Consider the following 18,960-nt stretch of genomic DNA (forward strand, 5'->3'; position numbering starts at 1 on the left):
CTTGCCCTCTGTATTCTGCCTTGCCCTCTTGTTTTCCTGTAGGTACTTACATGATTGTCTCTTCTAGATTTTAAATTCCTTGAGAAAAGGCACTTAGATATTTCTTAGTCTTTATATTCCCCTGAGTACCAGCATTCCTTGGCTTTCCTTGGCTTGTAGACGCCTAATTCCAATCTCTGTCTCTGTCATCACATAGCCATCTTCCCTCCTGTGTCTGTCCAGATCTTTCTTACGAGGACACCAGTCATTGCATTAGGGCTGATTCTAATCTAGTATGACCTCATGTCAACTTGATTACACCTGTAAAGGCCCTGTTTCCAAACAAGGTCATGTTCATAGGTACCAGCAATTAGTAATTGAGTGTATCATTTTGGGGGGCACAAGTCAACCTCAATACGTGGTTATATATATTTTAAAGAAAATTCTGTTTTCTGTACTTAAAATCATTTGAACTATTGCTTGTCACCTTTCAGGTAAGTAATGTAGACTTTGGTCACTTGCTTCCTGCTCTGGATGTAATAAGACCTGATTTTAGTTCCAACCACCAGATCTTACCATCAGAGAATGTCAAAGCCTAAAATGGTCCATATAAGTCACTTCGTTTTAAATTTTACGGTAAAAAAAAAAGGTAGACAAATCTTGTGCCTCAGGTCGTACAGCTGTGACCATAAAGTAGATGCCAGGGACCCCTTGATGCCAGGGACCGTGATCTTTCTTTCCTTGCTTTCAACAAAAGCAAAGAAATGGAGTAGTTCTGATTAGAAGAGATGCCGTGAAGAAAATAGATATTTTAAGGCAAAAGCTTCAGGCCTATTTTTCATACCTCTCTGAATCTGCAGAGTGGCCCTGAATAAACCACCAGGAACCACGGCTGGTGCTTCTAGAAGCTCCACAGAATGTCAAGGTGAATGTGAACATGAAGAGAATATATGTGCCACGTGATTATGAATACCTCAAGCCCTGTGTGTGGAGGGCAGTAGGGAAAAGAGCTGGCAGTGTTCTGGGCTAGTTTCCTAGCGCATCTCCTTTCATCTTCACAGCGTGCCCTGCAGTGATGCTTGGGGGAACTCTCTAGGTTGTAACAGCAGCGGGAGGCAGAGCTGAGATTTCATCCCAGGCCTCTCTCATTCTGAAGTGCTCATTTAATCTCCTCTGTCCTGCCTGTATTTCCTTTACCAAATTACTCAACTGTAATTTCCTCTACTAATATTAGTGATGGTAAAATTATAATTATGTGTTAAACCAAAGACATTTATATGGAAGAAAGAGATTAGAGTTTTCCTCATATTTTATAAAGTACTTTTTAAAGTATTTGGGTAAAAACTTGCGACACTCTGACTTACATATACTTTTCCCTTCCCATATCTTTTATTTCCATCTCTTTAAAATTGAAAAATAACATGAAACATTTAATACAGTGCTGTAATCATTATTAAATTTTAGTTCTTCTAGACAGGTTATCCTCAGTTTGATAGTAATTTGAGTCAAAAATAAGGATTGAACATCTCACATCATTATAATCTGTAAATTATAATGCTATTTTGGCAAAATGTGATTGTTGGGGCAAAATAGATTGAATAAGAAAACAACAAGGCACTTAGATCTTTGTTGGTTTTTCACGTTTAATAATTTCATCCTGTGTATTCTGTTTTAATAATTTCAGAGAGTGTTTTTAGTGACCTTGTATAATTTTAAAATGTAGTGCTTTAGGGCACAGTTGTCCGTACATTTTGGTTGTAAGTGACAGAAAACTAACTCCAGGAATAGTGTTCGCTCAGCAGCAGCTGGCTTCAATTGCAAACAGGAATCAGTCTCATTCAACGGCTAACCTCAGCTTTCCTCCACGTTGACTTCATTTTCAGAAATGCTGTTACTTCATAATGGCCAAAAATAGGCACCAGCAACTCCAGTGTTAGCATTTACCAGCCGAGCAACTAAGTGTGGGACTGGCTCTCACGGCCCAGCTAGGGTCACATGGTCACATCTGATGGGCCAGGCCTGCAACATGGCCTAGCTCTGGACTGAGAGTAGAAGAAAGATGATTTCCAAAGTCAACTTGCTAGGTTCTCATCAAAATGAGGAGGAAGATTTGCTGGGCCTGGTAACTTGGAACACAGGTTGTTAAAAAAGCAGGTCCAACCGGACATGTTTTTTGGTGCTTAGATTTAAGAAAGTGAATCTGGTACCCTGAAAGAACACATTCAGTATTAACTACCACTGCCTGAGAAAGGAAAGGACCAATAACGCATAGTTTGTAACTGGGTACCACACACTGTATCGATTTATTTTAAAAAATAACATTAACAGTTCTCTTAAGTAATTATACCATTTGGGAGCAGTTAACTGTGCGTCGGCCTCTGTGTCAAGCACTTGCACTTGACGTATTTCATTTAATTCCTACAGCAGTTTTGTGGGACGGGCATTAATTCTCATTACGCTGATGAAGACATGGAAGCTCAGAGTTTGGATTTAAACCCAGATGGGTCTGACTTCGCTCCAGCTATACTATGTCTTAGTTTTACAGTTTGCTTTTGTAAGTCTATCTGTGGAATTACCCATTCTCCACCTTTCGGGACATCCTCTTCCAGCCTTCTCTAAGCAGTTCCCAGTCTGCGTCCGCACACCCCTCCAGTATTGGTCCCCTTCCTTTGCTGTCAGTCTGGCCTTCAGTTTGGAGGGCCTGAACTCAGAAGAAACTATTTGGCCTTCCTCTTTCTAGTCTTGACCTGTCCCAGCCCTGTGTTCTTCAGAGCAGCCAGATTGGACTTTTAACAAAGTGTAGACTTGGGTTAATCACCCAGTGTTTACATTGGCTTCTCACTGCACTTAGGGAGGATGCTTGCCCCTGCCTTCCTTCCAGCCTACCTGGAGCTCTCTTTCTCCCTCGGGCTGGTTTTTGGTTTTTCATGTTTGTTTTTTTTTTCTTTCTCTAACACTTCAATCTTAGATCTTACCATGTCCCTCCCTCTTCTACTGTGTTCTTCATTCCACACTTTATCTCTTTAACTCTTACTTCTTCAAGTTCTATTTAAATGACACTTCCTTAAATCCTTAGGCACTTCCCTGCCCCTCCCCCCCACCCATTAACTATGAAAATGTGAGATTCTTATCACATCCTTTACTTTTCCTTTTGGCACACATGACGTCTGTGTTATGTATTTGTATATGATTCTCAGCCCACCAGCGTTCCCCACTAAGCCGGGTCCTCCACGAGGCCTGCGGGGGGCCAGGTCTGTTTAGGTCATTAACTGCTGGGTCTCAGGTGTCTACCGCAGTGCCTGACAGGGAGGCGCTCAGATGTGTGTTGCATGGATTAACAGCCTAATAACAGGATATGCCCAAAGCAGCGCGTTTTAAATGACTACCCTTTCTCTAGTTCTCGCATTCTGATTTCATGTATTACTCAGGAGCAAACCTATATTTAGAGCAGTTTTGTCCCAGTAGCTTTTGGTATACTTCCTTTATTTCTGTTTCAGCAGTTCAGATGCTGTTCAGTGATATAGTTGGTTTTTATAACTTCTGTATCAGAGCTAGCTGTAATAGAGGAAAACATAATACTAAATTTTCAGATATGTAAATTCCTCTCAATTTAACCTGAGCATGGGTGGGTGGGAGAGGAAAAGAAAAGGCTCTACTGACTGGCTCCAAATGGTTCCCTGCCCAATGCCACAGAAGCTTGACTGCTCCTGGTCCTCAGATGTCCTGTCCCCAGATCCCAGGCATCCAAATGTTGCTCTCTTCACATGTCCTTGTGATTTCTGGCAATCATCCCTGCCCAAAGTGGCTTTGGAAGAAGAAGCTAATCTCCAGTGATTTATTATCTGAAGCCATCTTCCCAACCTTTGTCATGGACACTGGCAACGTGTGTGGCTCGTTGGAGTCCAGAGACAAGGCTGTGTGCCCCGGTCTGAAAGGCTCCTTACCTGTGTGGCACGTGTGGCCTTCTGAAGTGGCACACAGACGCATGACTTGGACACGTCTCCTCCAGGATTATTCCAAGTGCAGCCTGACTTCTTTCTCCCTTTCTAATCCACAGTTGGGCATGTTCGGAGTTTGACCTGAATGAGATTCGCCTGATAGTTTACCAGGATTGTGAAAGGAGAGGCAGACAAGTCTTGTTTGATTCTAAAGCTGTTCACAAGATTGAAGAGGCGGCAGCTCAGGTATGAAATCCAGATTTGCTTTCATCTTGTTTGTTTGTGTTTTTTAACCACCTGTCTGATCAATCATTTATTAATCCGTAATCCTCACTTGTACCCTCCCCCACCCCGGCTGCATTTGTATTCTTATTAATATACATAAGTGAAATTGTTAGCAAGTAATCATGACAGCTGCTACACAGTTTACTGTAAATATCACTAGAGGTGAATTTGCTGGTGAGTTGCAATCTAGTAGGATTTTGATGCCAAATAGATGCCATGTAATGGGAAATCTGAGAACTCCAAAAATCGTAAAGTATTAGCTTGAAGGGAAGTTAATGTATCATTCTGTCTAGTGTGTCTCATAGATGGTATTACAGAGCACTGGGTTAAACAAAATGAGCTAGCTGTCCTCACTGCAGGGCTTCAGTATGCTAGCATGCATTGTCATCTTCAAAAGCGAGCACTTCTGAAACCTGTCTGACCATGGAAGCTTTTATTTATTTCGTTCACTTAGTGGAAGGCAGGGTGGTGGAGGTGTTGTGGGCTGCAGTGCGGGGGTAGGATGAGGGGGTCTGGAGATGGTAAAGTGAGGACAGAGCAGCTTCTGACACCTTGGAGCCACAATGGGTCAAGTTATGTGTCTTCCCTGAGTCTCTGGACAGCAGTCCAGGCTACTTCCAGATGTCACCTTTAGACCTTTCATTCTCTTTTCAGTAGTTATTCAGTGGTCTGCAAATTAAATAAATCCATTTGTATTCATTCTTTTCATGTTCAGTAACTTGCTAACTATACTGACCAAATTCTGGCAGTTTACACAATGTGTAGCTAAGTAAACGAGTCGTTTCTGTCAGTCTTTGTCTCATCAGGGCCAAGGGGCTGTTTTCCTGCTTTTGATAAGGATCGTTTCTGCAGGAAGGAAGTGTTTGCTTCAAGGGAGTTTAGCTGGGTGGATTCCATAGTGCTTTCAAGTGGAAGTCTGCCAGGTAGCTAATCATTATGGTAGTTGTTGGGCTTGTTGGGTAGGTCGGAGTGTGTGTGGGGCGGAGGCTGGGGGACTGGAAATCTCTCAGGTGATTCACCTGTAGGCTTTAATGGTGGGTTTGTATCAAAGTTTAGGTGAGCCAGCGCTTGACCCTTTGTTTGGACAGGACATGGTTCCCTTGATTTCCCACATCATTTCCTTCCCTGAAGGCCTTGCACAGATGGTTTAGTTGCACACCCACACTCCATCAGTAGGGTTAATGATGGTAACAGGTGGAGGGAAAAAATTCTCACCGGTTTTCAAACAGCAACTGGAATCTTCAATATAGCGGAGCAGTGAGGAACATACATTTCTTGGCAGCATTCATTGAATCAAAATGGCATCTAGGTCCAGGAAGGTTTGTAACATGCGCAAGGCTCCAGAAGGAGTCCATCCACTTGGGGCTCTCTTCACTGTACCAGGTGCTATCTCCAGTTATAGGCCGCCGAGAATGTGGTGCCCCAGCCGGAGGGGCTAACAGTCTCTGAGGCAGGTGTGGACTGGGTGTTGCTGTAGGCCCTCTGAGGGGCTGTGTTTCTCGCTGAAGTGGTATTAAGTAACAGCTAGATCTGAAGAGGGTGTTGAGGGAATGCCAGATGCTCGGGAATAACCAAGCCCAGTTTGAATACCATCACTGCGGCAGCGACTGTTAGGTACCAGCGCGGTTTGTGATGTCCTTACACTCATCCCATTTTCAGTCCCCGACCCCTTTGGCAAGCACAAGATGTCATGAGTTTGTGTCCAGCACATGACTGCAGCCATTTGCATTAGACTACCAGTGTGACTGTCACATTGGAGATTAGATAAGCTGCAGTTGCATTCATGTTTTTCCAAGCAAATCTGCGCACACAAAAAAGCAAGACTTGGAATAGCACTAACGTACCATAGAAGGCACAGGATGTTTATTTCTGTATGGAGTAATAATGTTTGGTGTAGGAGGAATGGAAAAATTAATAAAGGTGTACCTGTCTGCCTTTATGTCATAAAAATTAGCAGTGAACTCTGTTTAGGGAACATACAGTAGATAATCTTCTATTACCCCTAACCTTTAAAGACTGAATTTCCGTCACGTGCTATATAATTCAGAGTTTTAGCTTCATCTTTCATAAACTTAACCTCATAATTTTCTTTCCTGTTTCCTTTAAAGGAGTCCTGAAAGAAGTGTGTCATTAAAAACGCAAGCCCAGTCTTTTTAAATTCATAGTTTTGCTTTCTTAGTTCTATTTGCTTGGTAAAAGTTTAAATTTAAAGCCACATCTTTCTCATCGATTTTATATAGTATGACTCTATACAGTACTAAAAATCCTCTAGTAATGAAAACAGAGATCAGAGCTCATTGATGATTTAAAAATATGAATCGAAATCTGAATAATGCATTATTTAAGGAAAATGAAGTCTTAACACGTAACCCATTACCCTCTGTCCAAAACCCTTCTCCTCTCAAACGTTGCAGACTCTCAGGAACCACATTTTTGTCCTCAAAAATAGAAGTTTCTGGTTTTCTATGTGACCTAGGCACAGTATAACAGAATGTTTTAACACAGGAATTCCCAGTGAGGAATATGTGGAGAAAGCCTGGTATGCTTAGCAATACTTTACGTTGCCTGTGTCTCTTAACCAGAAAACAGATGATGTCCCTATTAAAATGTCAGCCAAGTGCTGTCAAGGAAGCGGCAGCAGTGGCAGCAGCTCTTCCCATGGTTCTCCTGGGGGTTCTTTACAACATGCTAAGGAGCAGCTTCCCAAGTACCAGGTAAGCCACCCACGGAAGTGTGGGGTACGCAGGGAGCTGACATCATTTACTATGATTTCTCCACAGTTAATCATGCCTGCTGGGGGGCTCTACTCCAGGAATGTGAGAACCGGTATTACCAAATGTGCTCTGAAATGTTTCACGTCAATGCTGTTTTCACATTGTGGCTTTTATCTCTTTATAAAAACTGTAATCGAACAGAGGGGATCCAGCGTAATGTATACCGAATGAGGAAGAAATAGTGCAAATGAAGTAAACTCTTTTGTTTTGCTTCCTTTGTTTTCAGAAGCAGATTAATAAACAGGTATTTTTTCAGTTTTGTTATAAGAACTCTATAAGGAACTGTTATGAGGATTTTAGGAATGTATGTGGGCATCCTAAGAACATAGCACTTGCCAGTAGAAGGAAGTAAACCTTGTATAGGAGAAGAAATAAGTGGCAAGACCTAACTTGAATGTGAAGGATAGAGGGCTGGTAGCATTTTTATGCTGTGTGTCTGTGTAGAGGGTAGGGATTAGGTTGTTGAGAAATACTGGCTAACTAAAGAGAAGAAATGTTTCATAAATATTGAGTAACAGAAAGGTATTAGCTAGTGGAGGACATATCTTTTTTTTTTTTTTCCTTTTTGGACCCATGTAGAATTTTGTCTATCATGTTGCTGGAAAAGCCAAGACAGGAAAATTACCAGCAGCCATAGGTCTATAGAACTTTGTTAATCTCATGGTCAAATTTTTACCGTATGTTTGAGTTTGCCCTTATTTCACAGTGCTCCTGGGTCTCAAAGCAATTGGTGGTTAAAAAAGTATAGAGTGAAACTTTCAGCTAGTTGAGAATCACGGTTGTTATGTAGACCATATACCCCATGAAAAACCAGAATATAAAATGGAAGTGGTGAGTGGAAGTTATTAATAAAGAATGTGAAAGTCAGTTGGTTTCGGTCTGCACGTAGTGAGAGGAGGTTAGTGAGAGTTGTAACCAGAGAGGAGCGTAGTTAAACAAGGTTGATGGATTCATGTTTCTTTCCTGCTCTACAAACATATATAGATAGTGTGTGTGTGTGTGTGTGTGTGTGTGTGTGTGTGTGTGTGTGTGTATTTGGAGTTAACAAAAGATTGAAAAGAGAGTGTTAAGGATGATTCCCACGTTTTTGCTTGAATGGAAAGGGTATTAGCAGAGAATCTGGCTGGTGAGCTGGGTCACAGAGAGACGGTGGTTTTGTTTTGGTCAACCGGTGCTGGAATTAGGTTTATCCTGTCTGTCACTTTGTCACCAGTGCTTAGAATAGGTGCTTAGAATCCTATATCCAATGCATCCTTTCACATATCATCTGTTCGTAAGATCCAAATGTTATGATATGTGAATGGATGCCTTGGATATAGGATTCTAGAAGAGGTCTGGGCAGAGAGACAAAGATGTGGGAGTTATTTCTGTGTAAAGAATCATTGAAATTCCAAGAATAGTTGAGAATGCAGACACTGAGGAGGGTGGCCCTCTGAGGACCAGCCGTGTTCAAAGGATGATCTGGGAAAGAAGAGCTCCAAAAAGGATAGTTGTTAAGAGCATCAGATACTGTGAGAGACATTTAAGAAAGCAAACTGGGAAGTGTCCTTGCATTGGACAGGTAGACGGAGGTCATCATTAGAGCGGTTGGAATAGAGGAGGCTGCAGATTAACAAGCAACTGAGAGTGAGGAAAGCGGCAGCAGCATAGGCCACCCTTTGGATGATGAAAGGAACAAGAAAGACTGGTCAGGAGATAGAGGGGTCAAATATTTAAAAAATACTTTGGCAAAACTTCAGAGGTACCAGACCATCAGTTATCTTTTGGACTCTCACAAAACCCTGCCTCCACAAAGTTGCACTTTTGTTCAATACTGTTCATCATGTGGTTTAATAATACTGAACCATATATATTTCTTTTCAGGATATGTTCTTCGTACCAAGAGAAGAGTTACCCCGTTTCTTTCATATCTTAGTCTTTCTATTTAAAGTTTATAAATGGAGATGATGAAAATATGTGTATCTCGTAACAAGATTAAAAATGAACTCTGATAAAACACTTGGATTCTGTTTAAAGATACTGTGTATAAAGAAGAAATGGTGAACGTTAGTAATAATTTGGGGAAAAGTAGGCCATCACCATTATAGATTAAGATGGTAAAGTGATCCATTGTTGCTTTGAGAAATTGTTTTAATTACCCACGAAACTAAAGAGAGACCCAGAGGTTAATAAACGTTATTTCCTGTTGCGTTACCCATCATTATTGTCCCACATGCTAACTCTGCTTTCGGTTTCTTTTCACGTGTGGTAGTATACAAGACCAGCGTCTGATGTCAACATGCTAGGGGAAATGATGTTTGGCTCAGTTGCAATGAGTTACAAAGGTTCCACCTTAAAGATACACTATATACGGTGAGTTTGGCCTTCTTTTTCTACTAGTTGTGAGAAGTGGAATGGTGATACTGACTTCTTACATCAAAAGTGCGTTTCTCCCTCTTTTTCCCCCCCAGTTCTCCTCCACAACTGATGATCAGTAAAGTCTTCTCTGCTAGAATGGGCAGCTTCTGTGGGAGTACAAATAAGTAAGTGTGGGATTTTGCACCCCCACCCATTTTTTTTAGTGGCTATTTCTGGGTAGAATAATTCTGTGAGGGCTGTAATTCATTTGAAATGGGAAGCAGGATGAGTTCACATTAACAAAGTGATCTTAAAAGTAGCGATTTTCCTACACAGAGTGAGTATGAAAAGGCCTGTGACTTTATCAGGTAGCTTTAAAGTCAAATGACTGTTTCCTGGCCTCTTTTGGGTCTCCATCTGTTACCCACTGTGTTCCTAATGCCATCACCAAGTTTTCATTCCTTGCAAAATGAAAAGAGAAGGGAAAAAAGGAGGGACCATATGAATGAGTTTATGGTATTCACCAATATTATTTTATCCTGTAAAAAAAACTTGAAAACTTGTTAGTGTGTTCGTTTATTTCTTTCTAAAGGGATGAAGTAGATAGTGAGTTTTTACAGGCGGCTGAGGAGCTGTGTGGCAAGATGGGCTACCTGTGCTTGCCATCTCTTCAGCTGTCAGTGTTGCCCATCTGCGTGATTGGTACTTAGGCCTTGCAATATCTTGGTTTTACTCTTGAGTTTTTTTCTTCCTCTAATTTTATACTTGTGGAGACAAAGAATGCTGAAATGTCTAATTTAACTGCCATTCTGGCACATTTGTTCATATATTTTGAACTTTGCAAGCAGTAATATTTCATATATTTCTTTCTTTTTTGAATAGAATAACAAAACCTTTGTTATACTTCAGTAATTTGAAAAAAAGTTTTGTAATAAAGGGGCATTTTTAGGGGTCAAATGAAGGCTGTTATTTTTTACAATCTTGAAAAATTAAACATATATTACATATATTTGTTTGTAGATTTGGGTGCCGTTAAGTCTGCTTACTCTTCAACAAAATAATGAGTTTACTTGTTTGAGCATTTAGCATTGGACTGTTATGACTTAAGCCAGTATGGGAAGTGACGTTTATTGTGAGAGTTTCTTTTTTAGACTCTTAATATTACCTGAACATTTATATACTAAACTAACTCCTTGTAATAGAATATTGAGCTCAGATTTCACCGAAAATCATTTTGGCCTCATTCTGCGTTATTCTCAAAATCCTGATACTTATTTTACTTGTTAATAAATGCAATAATTATTAAAATCTGCTTTCCTCACATTGGTGTTGATGAGTCATTCTAACTTTAGATGTTTTAAACTCAGACTCCTATAGGAATCCTATCAATTTCTGTTACATCCTCCTCCTGATAAAAGTTGCTAAGTCATTCATAGATGTTAACTAAGAGTGCATATTAATTTCATTTTCAAGGTTTATGTAAAATCATCTCTGAAATGAATAGTAACATCTTGGCTGTCAGTCACAAAAGCAAAATTTAGAAATGAATAGTAATGTCTTAGGTGTCAGTCACTGAATCAAAATTTATAGAGGTTGGTGTCCCATTATGTAACGTAAAATTGTTAGGAATGCATTGTTTAGTTTTACAGCGTGAACTTCCTCAAAAAGCTTTTCTTGTATTTTCCTCCAGCAAATTCCCCTAAAGTTTAATTCCCTTTGGTAGATGTGAAACTTTATTCATTTATAAAGGAAAGTCTGAGCAACTGATAATTTGTCTATATTTGAGAGTGTCCGTTAGAAAACAGCTTTATTCATCTCTTCAAGTTTTTCTCCTCTCTGTCCCTTCCTTCCCCTCTCTGATTTAGCTTGCAAGACAGCTTTGAATACATCAACCAAGATCCCAATTCAGGAAAACTGAACACAAATCAGAATAATTTGGGTCCTTGTCGTACCGGCAGTAACCTAGGTAAAATCAGCCACATGAATGGGTTCTTTCTTTGTGCATACCACTGTTGTGGGCGTGTGTTTTGCTTTATTTGAGTTCCTTGTGGTGTGTGTGTGTGTGTGTGTGTGTGTGTGTGTGTGTGTGTGTGTTTGCGTTATCTTTAATCTCTGTTCATTTTGTGTGTGTACTTTGTCCTCTGTGTGTTTCTATCCCCAGGTCTGCTGCAGGCGTGCAGCAGCAAGCTGCTACAGGGGGTGGCAGAAGGAGGACCTCTCCGGCTCACCCGGAGCGCTTCTTTCTTTGCAGGTTTGTGTGGAATGCTGAGTACAGTGCGACCCACACACATTAATAACTCCTGTGCAGGTTCTTTAAAAAAAGCCTCTTTGGTGCCTCTCTAGAAATCCAAAGGGCTCTTGAGATATTAGTGTCAAATGCAGCCAAGTTCATGGTGTTTTGAAAATTCCACCAGTGAACCTCCATTGTAAATGTCTTTGATAATACCCCAGGGTAAGCTGATTTTGGACTGAAATGAGCCCTTAGTGTTTCTAAGAGGATTATATTTTCTGATTTTCCTAGGCCGCTTCTGCTGCTATGACCTTTTCCCTTTGCCATGGTATCTTATATCAGTTTATTCACCTGCATCCTTATCTGCACAGAGTTTCTTCAAAAGTCACTCTAATAAGAGCATGGAAAACACCTCTCTCTCTCTCTCTCTCTCGCATTTAAGTAGTTTAAATACAGTTTCTAGGTTCTTTACAGGTATAATCATTTTGGTCTCTCTGGGTAGGTCAAGTCTGGGATGTAATCAACCTTGCTGACTAAGGCTCTTGAATGTCTGTTGTAGTCTGGCATGATTAACAAGTGTGGAAACCTTCATTACTAACATTAAAGGCTGTGTTTCTGGCAAATGGTTTTCTGTTCTTTGTGGTCTAAAATATGCTAAGCACCATGGCTAACTGACACCTTCCCACCTGCTTAGAGTGAGAATACTCTCACTCTAAAATGTATACTCCCTTTAAAATTGTGAGAATAAACGTGATTCAAAAAATAGCTGGCAAGTATAATAGTCAGGCAGGGCCCCGGGCTTCTAGTTTACTATAGCAGCATGTCATCTCCCCTCTAGCGCAGTAAATATCCAGTTGAGATCAATCTGAAACATTCCTAGAAGTCTGTAATACTTTAGAGCTTTGTCTCAGATTCATGCCAGGACATGAGTTTTTCTAAGTAACTACAGTAATACTGTGTATGGGTGTGTATGGAAAAGAAGTGGAGGAAGAAATATTTGAAAATGAATATAAGTGTTTTCTATCTGCAAAGAGAGTGGGTTATGTAAACAGAGAAGCATTTTTAAATTTATGAAATGATTTTCAAGTATTTCTCTTCACTGAGTTGCCTCTAGCTACTACTGAAACTGATTAGAAAGCATTTTGAAAATACAGTGCTATTTAAATTCTACTAATAACGAGGAAAATGGCTAAAAGTACCTTCCTGAAAATGTTGGCGCATTGTATCAACTGCATGAATAGTTGATTCAGTTTTTTAGAGATGAGCGTCACTCACAAAAGTTTACATGTACAGTAGGGTAGTCAAGACAGATAGTTACTTGATTCTGTTTTCTTCTTACTCTCACCATCATCTTTTTATGTATTTCATTTTGATTTCTACTTAATCTCTCTCTATAAATTTACACGAATCATCAGTAGCGGTAGCCTACTTGAAATTAAAAATTATGGCAGTCTTTTTTTTTTTTATGCAACACCTTGTTTGAAGAGCCCAATAACATGGTCTCCTTTTGCCTTTTCGTAGCACATAGCACTCCAGTTGACATGCCAAGCAGAGGACAAAACGAAGACAGGGACAGTGGCATCGCGCGATCAGGTATTTGTACTTCCTTTGAATTGGTTTGGCTAATAGAGTGAACTGTCCATAATGGTGAGGTAATTGGGAGAATGTAAGACAGGCCTCAGCTTCCTTCTCCATGTTCTAAAATAGCATCATATGTCTAAATCTCTACAAATGTGATGTACAGTATCCAGGAGTAATTGTACAACACAGACAGACTAGTTTTTTTTCTGATACCTAAATCCAAATGAGTCTAATGTGTTTGGAGAAATTTCTTTTTAGCGGGAAGCTTCCTTGAGCCAATTGTATTTGGTGGTTTGCTTGCTGGGTGTTGAGTATAAAATCGGGAAGGAAAGCGTCTGTGGAAGTCAGTCTGTCCATGACTAAGGAAGGGCCAGCCAGTTGACTTGGTCACCCTTTCTTCTGTCCTAGAATCACACCATTCTAGATTTTATCTCAGGTACCCCTTCTCTTCTCTCCTCATTTTAAGACTTGAGCTTTTCTAATACTGCTTTTAGCATCTTTTGGTTTCTGCTTTAGTACATGATTCTGCCATGGATTTTTGATTTGTGATCCCTATTTGAGGTAGGTTCTGGGCTGTGAAGGAAAGGCAGTGAACTAATGATCTGGAATCTGCTGACTTGGAGATGAGTGGGGCTTCGCCTGATGAACACGTACGCACAGCCTCTGTCTTCTACGGGAGACTAGGGGCACCCTGCTGGTTTCCCCAGTGATACGTGCCGCCTTCACCAAGCAGGCCAGCCAGTCAGGGCTCGGATGTGCCAGGGCTGGGTCCAGGCCTCTAGGCCTTTCCTTCTGACCTTTCACCCTTTCTTGTTTCCAGCTCTTTCCTGTAGAAACAGCTTGAAGGAGTCCTGGTGTTCCTTCCGTGCAGTACCAGAGCCTGTCTCCTTACTTGGTACAACTTTGCTCCCAAGTTATTAAATGTAATTTGGTACTGAATCCCTGTTTGGTTTACATATGTCCCATAATGTAAAGTATGCAGCATTTTATTTATAGTTAAATAAAAATAGTGGAGTCATTTTGGTTTACTTAAACTATTCGGAATTTTTCTGCTTGGAGGATTTGTCTCTTCTCCCTTGTGCATTCATTCATTCATTCATTCAGTCAGTCAGTCATTTATATCAACATGGATTCAAAGATATATATTTTATACTTTGGATTGTAACTCAGTTCTACTTTTATTTAGTTGCTCAAACTGTTCCAGCTTTGGCCATGGAAGCCATGGAGCTCTTTCAGTTGACTCCTGTGTTTCTTTAACATATCCACATCAATGTGTGTGTGTGTGTGTGTGTGTGTGTGTGTGTGTGTGTGTATTTGAACACTTCCTTACTTTATGAGATTACCAGATGCTCCAGACTTGTCTTGTATGTTTCCTAGCGCCCCCCCACACCCCAAATCAGCCATTTCTCCATGGGGTCTTGTCCTTTCACTGGAGAAAGGTATTCCAAAGTCTGGAAACTACAAGTGCTTGTTGCTACTGGAGTGTCATTTCTTATAACCTCTCAACTGACCAGCAAAAAATATGAGTTTATGCTTACTGTATTTATACATATAAATATTTCTATATGTAACATCTGTATATTAAGTTAAACATGAGTTTGTACTGATATCTCCATTATTCATAACCCATTACCACATGGATCATTCTACATTCATCCCCTTGCTTATCTGTAAATTCTTACTCCAGCCATGAGAAGCCTGGCTCTCACTATTTGCCAACCATTTAATTATTTACACACACACACACACACACACACATCACTTTTCAGAATTGTTAACCTGTACCCCTATAGGAAATGACTTCATTAACTAGAGTACAATGTAATTCCTTTTACCTTTAATCTTACACATGTCCACTCTTTTCCAAAGTTACTTATAGGTCAGCATCTTTCAAGATGGGAGGATTTTGGTAGTTATATATACCAGGCCAGTAGAATCTCTGAAATCACAGCTGACACTAGGTCATCTTGCAACTGGCTTCATGAGTGCTCCCAGAAATACTGATTATCACAAATTAGGTCTGAAGAATAATTTAAGTTCCTTTTTTTCCCATTAGTCCAGTAAAGAAGTAATTTTAGAAAAGCTTTTCGTCTGTTTGTTTTTAAGATCATTGTTTATAGAGAGAAACCTGTTCCAGAATTTAAAAAAAGGAATTTTAAAGGAGATTTTGCAATTCTCCATCAAAAGGAAACCTTATGCTCTGTCCTCTGCCATCAGCCCCTTCTGTAAGCATTCTGTTCGGCAGGCAGCCTTCAAATGAAGGAATGGATGGAGGAGTTTATTTCACTTTCAGCAGCAGACTTGTTCTGTGCATAGTGTTCTCTGGGGCTAAAAAGAGCCACATGGTTTTGAATTCTTAAAGGGGTTTAAGAATTGTTACAGAACTAAATTACTTTGGTGGTTTCCACAGGAAGACCAATTTGATACAGTTGAAATTGAGGGATGGAGTTAGAAGGGTGGTACAGCTTCCTGATTAGCCAGCCATCAAGCCACATTTATTTATTGAATAACGAATTTCTAGCCCCCTGTGTTGTTGGGCTCTACCAGAATTTGGGGTATTTTTGAAGAAGACAAAAGAATAGCATGTGCCCTTGGGAAGAGTTACATGTAAACCAAGAGTTAAAACCAGTGTGATAAGTACTACCCCATAAAATACTGCAGGAGCAAAGAAGAAGAGTAAGTACCTTTGCCTGGGAAGCCAGAATGATGGCCTTGGAGAAGAGGTGATATTTGAGTGACACCTTGTAGGTAGAAAAGAACTGCATCAGAGTTTAGCAAAAGAGCATTTCTGAAAATAGTTTGTGCAAGGGTGTAGATCCTTGAGAGTATACTGTTAGAATGTTTGAACAATGGCAGGACTGGAACGTCAATCGGGTTAGAAATGTGAGGCAATGTCAGAAGGGTAAGGTGGTTAGGAAAGGCTGATTTTGAATGGGGCCAGTGCCATGCTAAGGAATTGGATTTAATCTTGTTAGTGGGGCAGCTAAGGGACATAACTTGATTGGCTCTATATTTTAGATGCATGCTGTGTTTCATAAACTCTGTTCCAGAAGAAAATAGACCCATATATCCATTGCTAAAGTAGAATGACGGTGATACTTTCTACAAGGGTGAAGGGGCTAGAACTGGGCAATTGATTTTTCCCATTAATTTTATGTCAGTACAATTTCCCCAAACTTTTGGAGTTTCTCGCACGCGTGTGTGTATAAAACTAGTGTAAAATGATTATCTGATTTAGCATAAAATTTTGAAAAATAGTCCATTGTTTTTTTCCCTCTTCCCTTTTTGGAATAGTGTCTTAGAAAAATATACAACATTTTTTCTGAGTTATTCAGTAGCTTTTTGTAATAAAAGAGGAAATAAAATCTTAATTCTGATCTGTTCTTAATGCATTTTACTCCTCATCATAAGTACTGTAATGCCTCTTTGCATAGTTTGTAACACATAGACACACACACACACACACACACACACACACACATAGAACAAGAAATAGAGCAATAAAAAGACTTAACTAATTAGAAAAATATTTTTTTAATGAAGTTTCTTCAGTAAAGAAACAAACTAAATAATCAGCTCAAAATGTTTTTTGCATTGTAATATTAGCAGTTACTCAAAGGTCTTTGCCTTACTCCCTGAATTTTTGGAATGTATTAAGGCACATAACTGAGAAATATATATATATATATATATATATATACACATATATATACACACTTTATTCACAATTTAATATTCATATTCATAGGCTTTTACTCATAACAAATTTGAGAACTATTTTTCTAGTGTCATTGTGGAAGATGAGAGGTATAAGTAGGAGACAAGATGACATATTGTTGTTTACCAGAAGATCGGAAGCAACCCAAATGTTCACCTCTAGGGACTGGATAAATTGCATACTTCCCAGTCAAGTCAAGGAACACCACGTAGCAGTAGTTAAAGGATTGAGGAAGCTTGGCATGCCTTGAAACAGAAAAATTCTCTTAGATACACATATATTTTAAGAAAAAAAACAAAGGTGTATCAACTGTGTTACAGGGAACTGTCATTTATGTTTCAAAGAAAGGTATAGCCAAGATCTCCCTCTACATACAAAGATAGGTAAGTATATTCATAGGCTGTCTGTAGAAGGGATACAGGCTGGGACAGGTATGGAGGGAATATGCATTATCGTGGTATTCTCTTTTGAGTATTTTGAATGGGTCCTCTTTGCATATGTCAACCAAAAAGATAAATTATTTTTAAGAGGGTCTGTTAGGGGTTGCCATTAGGAATTTTCAAGTAAAGTCTTGGGAAAGAAGAGGGATGAATTCAGCCTTACTAGGAGGCAGTACGGCAGGGCTGGCAGGCCTGATGGGACATGGGCAGGAGGGCGGAGCTAAGGGCGACTCTCCAGAGTCTTAACTTGGGAAAACCAGTGGAGGACGATGGTATCAACCAGTAAAGGGAAAGCAGGAAGCCAGTCTGGGGAGACAGATGTTGAAGTAGTTCTTTAATAGACGTATATATAAGTTCTCCAGCTATGAGTAGTCAGCTGTAATTTAGAAAGAGGAATCTGGCTTTAAAGAGAGGGATTGGAGCAGAAGCTAAAATTTAGAAATCTGGGGTACACGAGTGGAGTAAGGTTCAGAGGGTCGGGAATGAGACCAGAGTCCTTGAGCCTCATGAACCTGTTGCCCTCACTCAGGTTTAGATTCTCTTTCTTATCAAAATGTCCAAATCATTCTCTGTAAAACTGCGTTTCCTCTGTTCTTAACAGTAGTAAAATAAGCAGAAGATCGGCACGAAGACAACTTCCAATATGTACTTGCAGACATTTTTACTTGAGTGTTTTAAAAGGAACCATCAGGACAAGAATACACATCATAGATTGTAAATAGGACATGTGTCTTGGTCACTATGCAGGTACAGGATGGACCCCACGCTCAAGATCGGGTTTGGATGTCAAGACTGATAACATTACACATATACTGAAAGGATATGAAAAGGTTTATTCCCCACATAATGAAGCTTTCTGATGACAGCAGTAGGCTGCCCACACTGGCTAGAAGATGATTTGGGAGAGAGGGAAAGGAGACTATCTTAGTTTTTGAGGGTCGAGCCAGGGTGAGGGGTCCGGCACGTGGTGTGAACTTCCCACTGGCCACAAGGAGGGAACTCCAAGGCTTTTTCATCAGCTTGCCCAGATACGGAGCAGAAAAGGGAGGGGGGTGGGTGACGCTAAAGGCCATCAGCACTCAAATCTCAAAAACTGGAGTCAGACCCTATTACCACATGGGTCACCTTTGAATGATGTAAAATGCCATCCCATTTGTATTTGAACCCTTCCTTGACTTAACTGACACAGTGCTTTCTAGCATTATCAAAATGTCCAAATCATTCTCTGTAAAACTGCGTGCAGGAGTCAAGGAGTGTACTGTTTTTTGTTTGTGGTCTGTGTAAGGGAAAGGCTGTGGCACCCTGTTGACCTTGTATGTATCCATATAGGCAAATGCTTCAACTACCGCTTGTCAGAGCCTTGGCGGTACAACTCGTGCTCCTCGGGGAACACGAGAGAATGCGAGGCCTTCAAAGAGCTGCCAGGAGGTCATCTGCTGCTCACTTCTCTGTCTGTCCTGGGAAGTTGTCACAAGGCAGTTTCTCATCACCTCCTGGGTTCTGATGACATAGAGCTTTCTACCCTGCCCTCTCAGACGAGAACTGCAGAATATAAAACTGCTTAGCTGGAGTCTAGAACTGGCTCCCCAGCGACAGGGGCCCCCCCAACTTGGGTTGCAGGCATCTGACCCCATTGGCGTGTGGGACAAGGATCACTGGGGACTGGCCCCTTAGGCCG

General features: G+C 40.4%; 1 protein-coding gene across 9 annotated transcripts in view; it reads left to right on the forward strand.

The window, feature by feature from the left end:
- The window catches only part of FNIP2 (folliculin interacting protein 2), a 115,524-nt gene that overhangs the window by 51,982 nt on the left and 44,582 nt on the right, over nt 1-18,960 (forward strand). For 4 of the 9 annotated variants that reach the window (XR_013995174.1, XM_081077172.1, XM_081077170.1 and 1 more), the window contains exons 2-8: nt 4,037-4,163; nt 6,785-6,916; nt 9,228-9,328; nt 9,427-9,498; nt 11,179-11,279; nt 11,475-11,564; nt 13,065-13,136. Coding sequence is in view for 8 of the 9 variants with exons in the window: in XM_081077172.1 (XP_080933298.1) it covers nt 4,037-4,163; nt 6,785-6,916; nt 9,228-9,328; nt 9,427-9,498; nt 11,179-11,279; nt 11,475-11,564; nt 13,065-13,136 (695 nt within the window). In the remaining variant the exon portion in view is untranslated. Of the gene's footprint in view, nt 1-4,036; nt 4,164-6,784; nt 6,917-9,227; nt 9,329-9,426; nt 9,499-11,178; nt 11,280-11,474; nt 11,565-13,064; nt 13,137-13,944; nt 14,020-18,960 lie in introns of all 9 variants that reach the window. The other 5 variants (XM_081077169.1, XM_081077171.1, XM_081077168.1 and 2 more) reach the window with 2 other exon arrangements.

Source organism: Rhinolophus hipposideros, assembly GCF_964194185.1.
Source record: "Rhinolophus hipposideros genome assembly, chromosome: 16".
Taxonomy (NCBI): Eukaryota; Metazoa; Chordata; class Mammalia; order Chiroptera; family Rhinolophidae; genus Rhinolophus; species Rhinolophus hipposideros.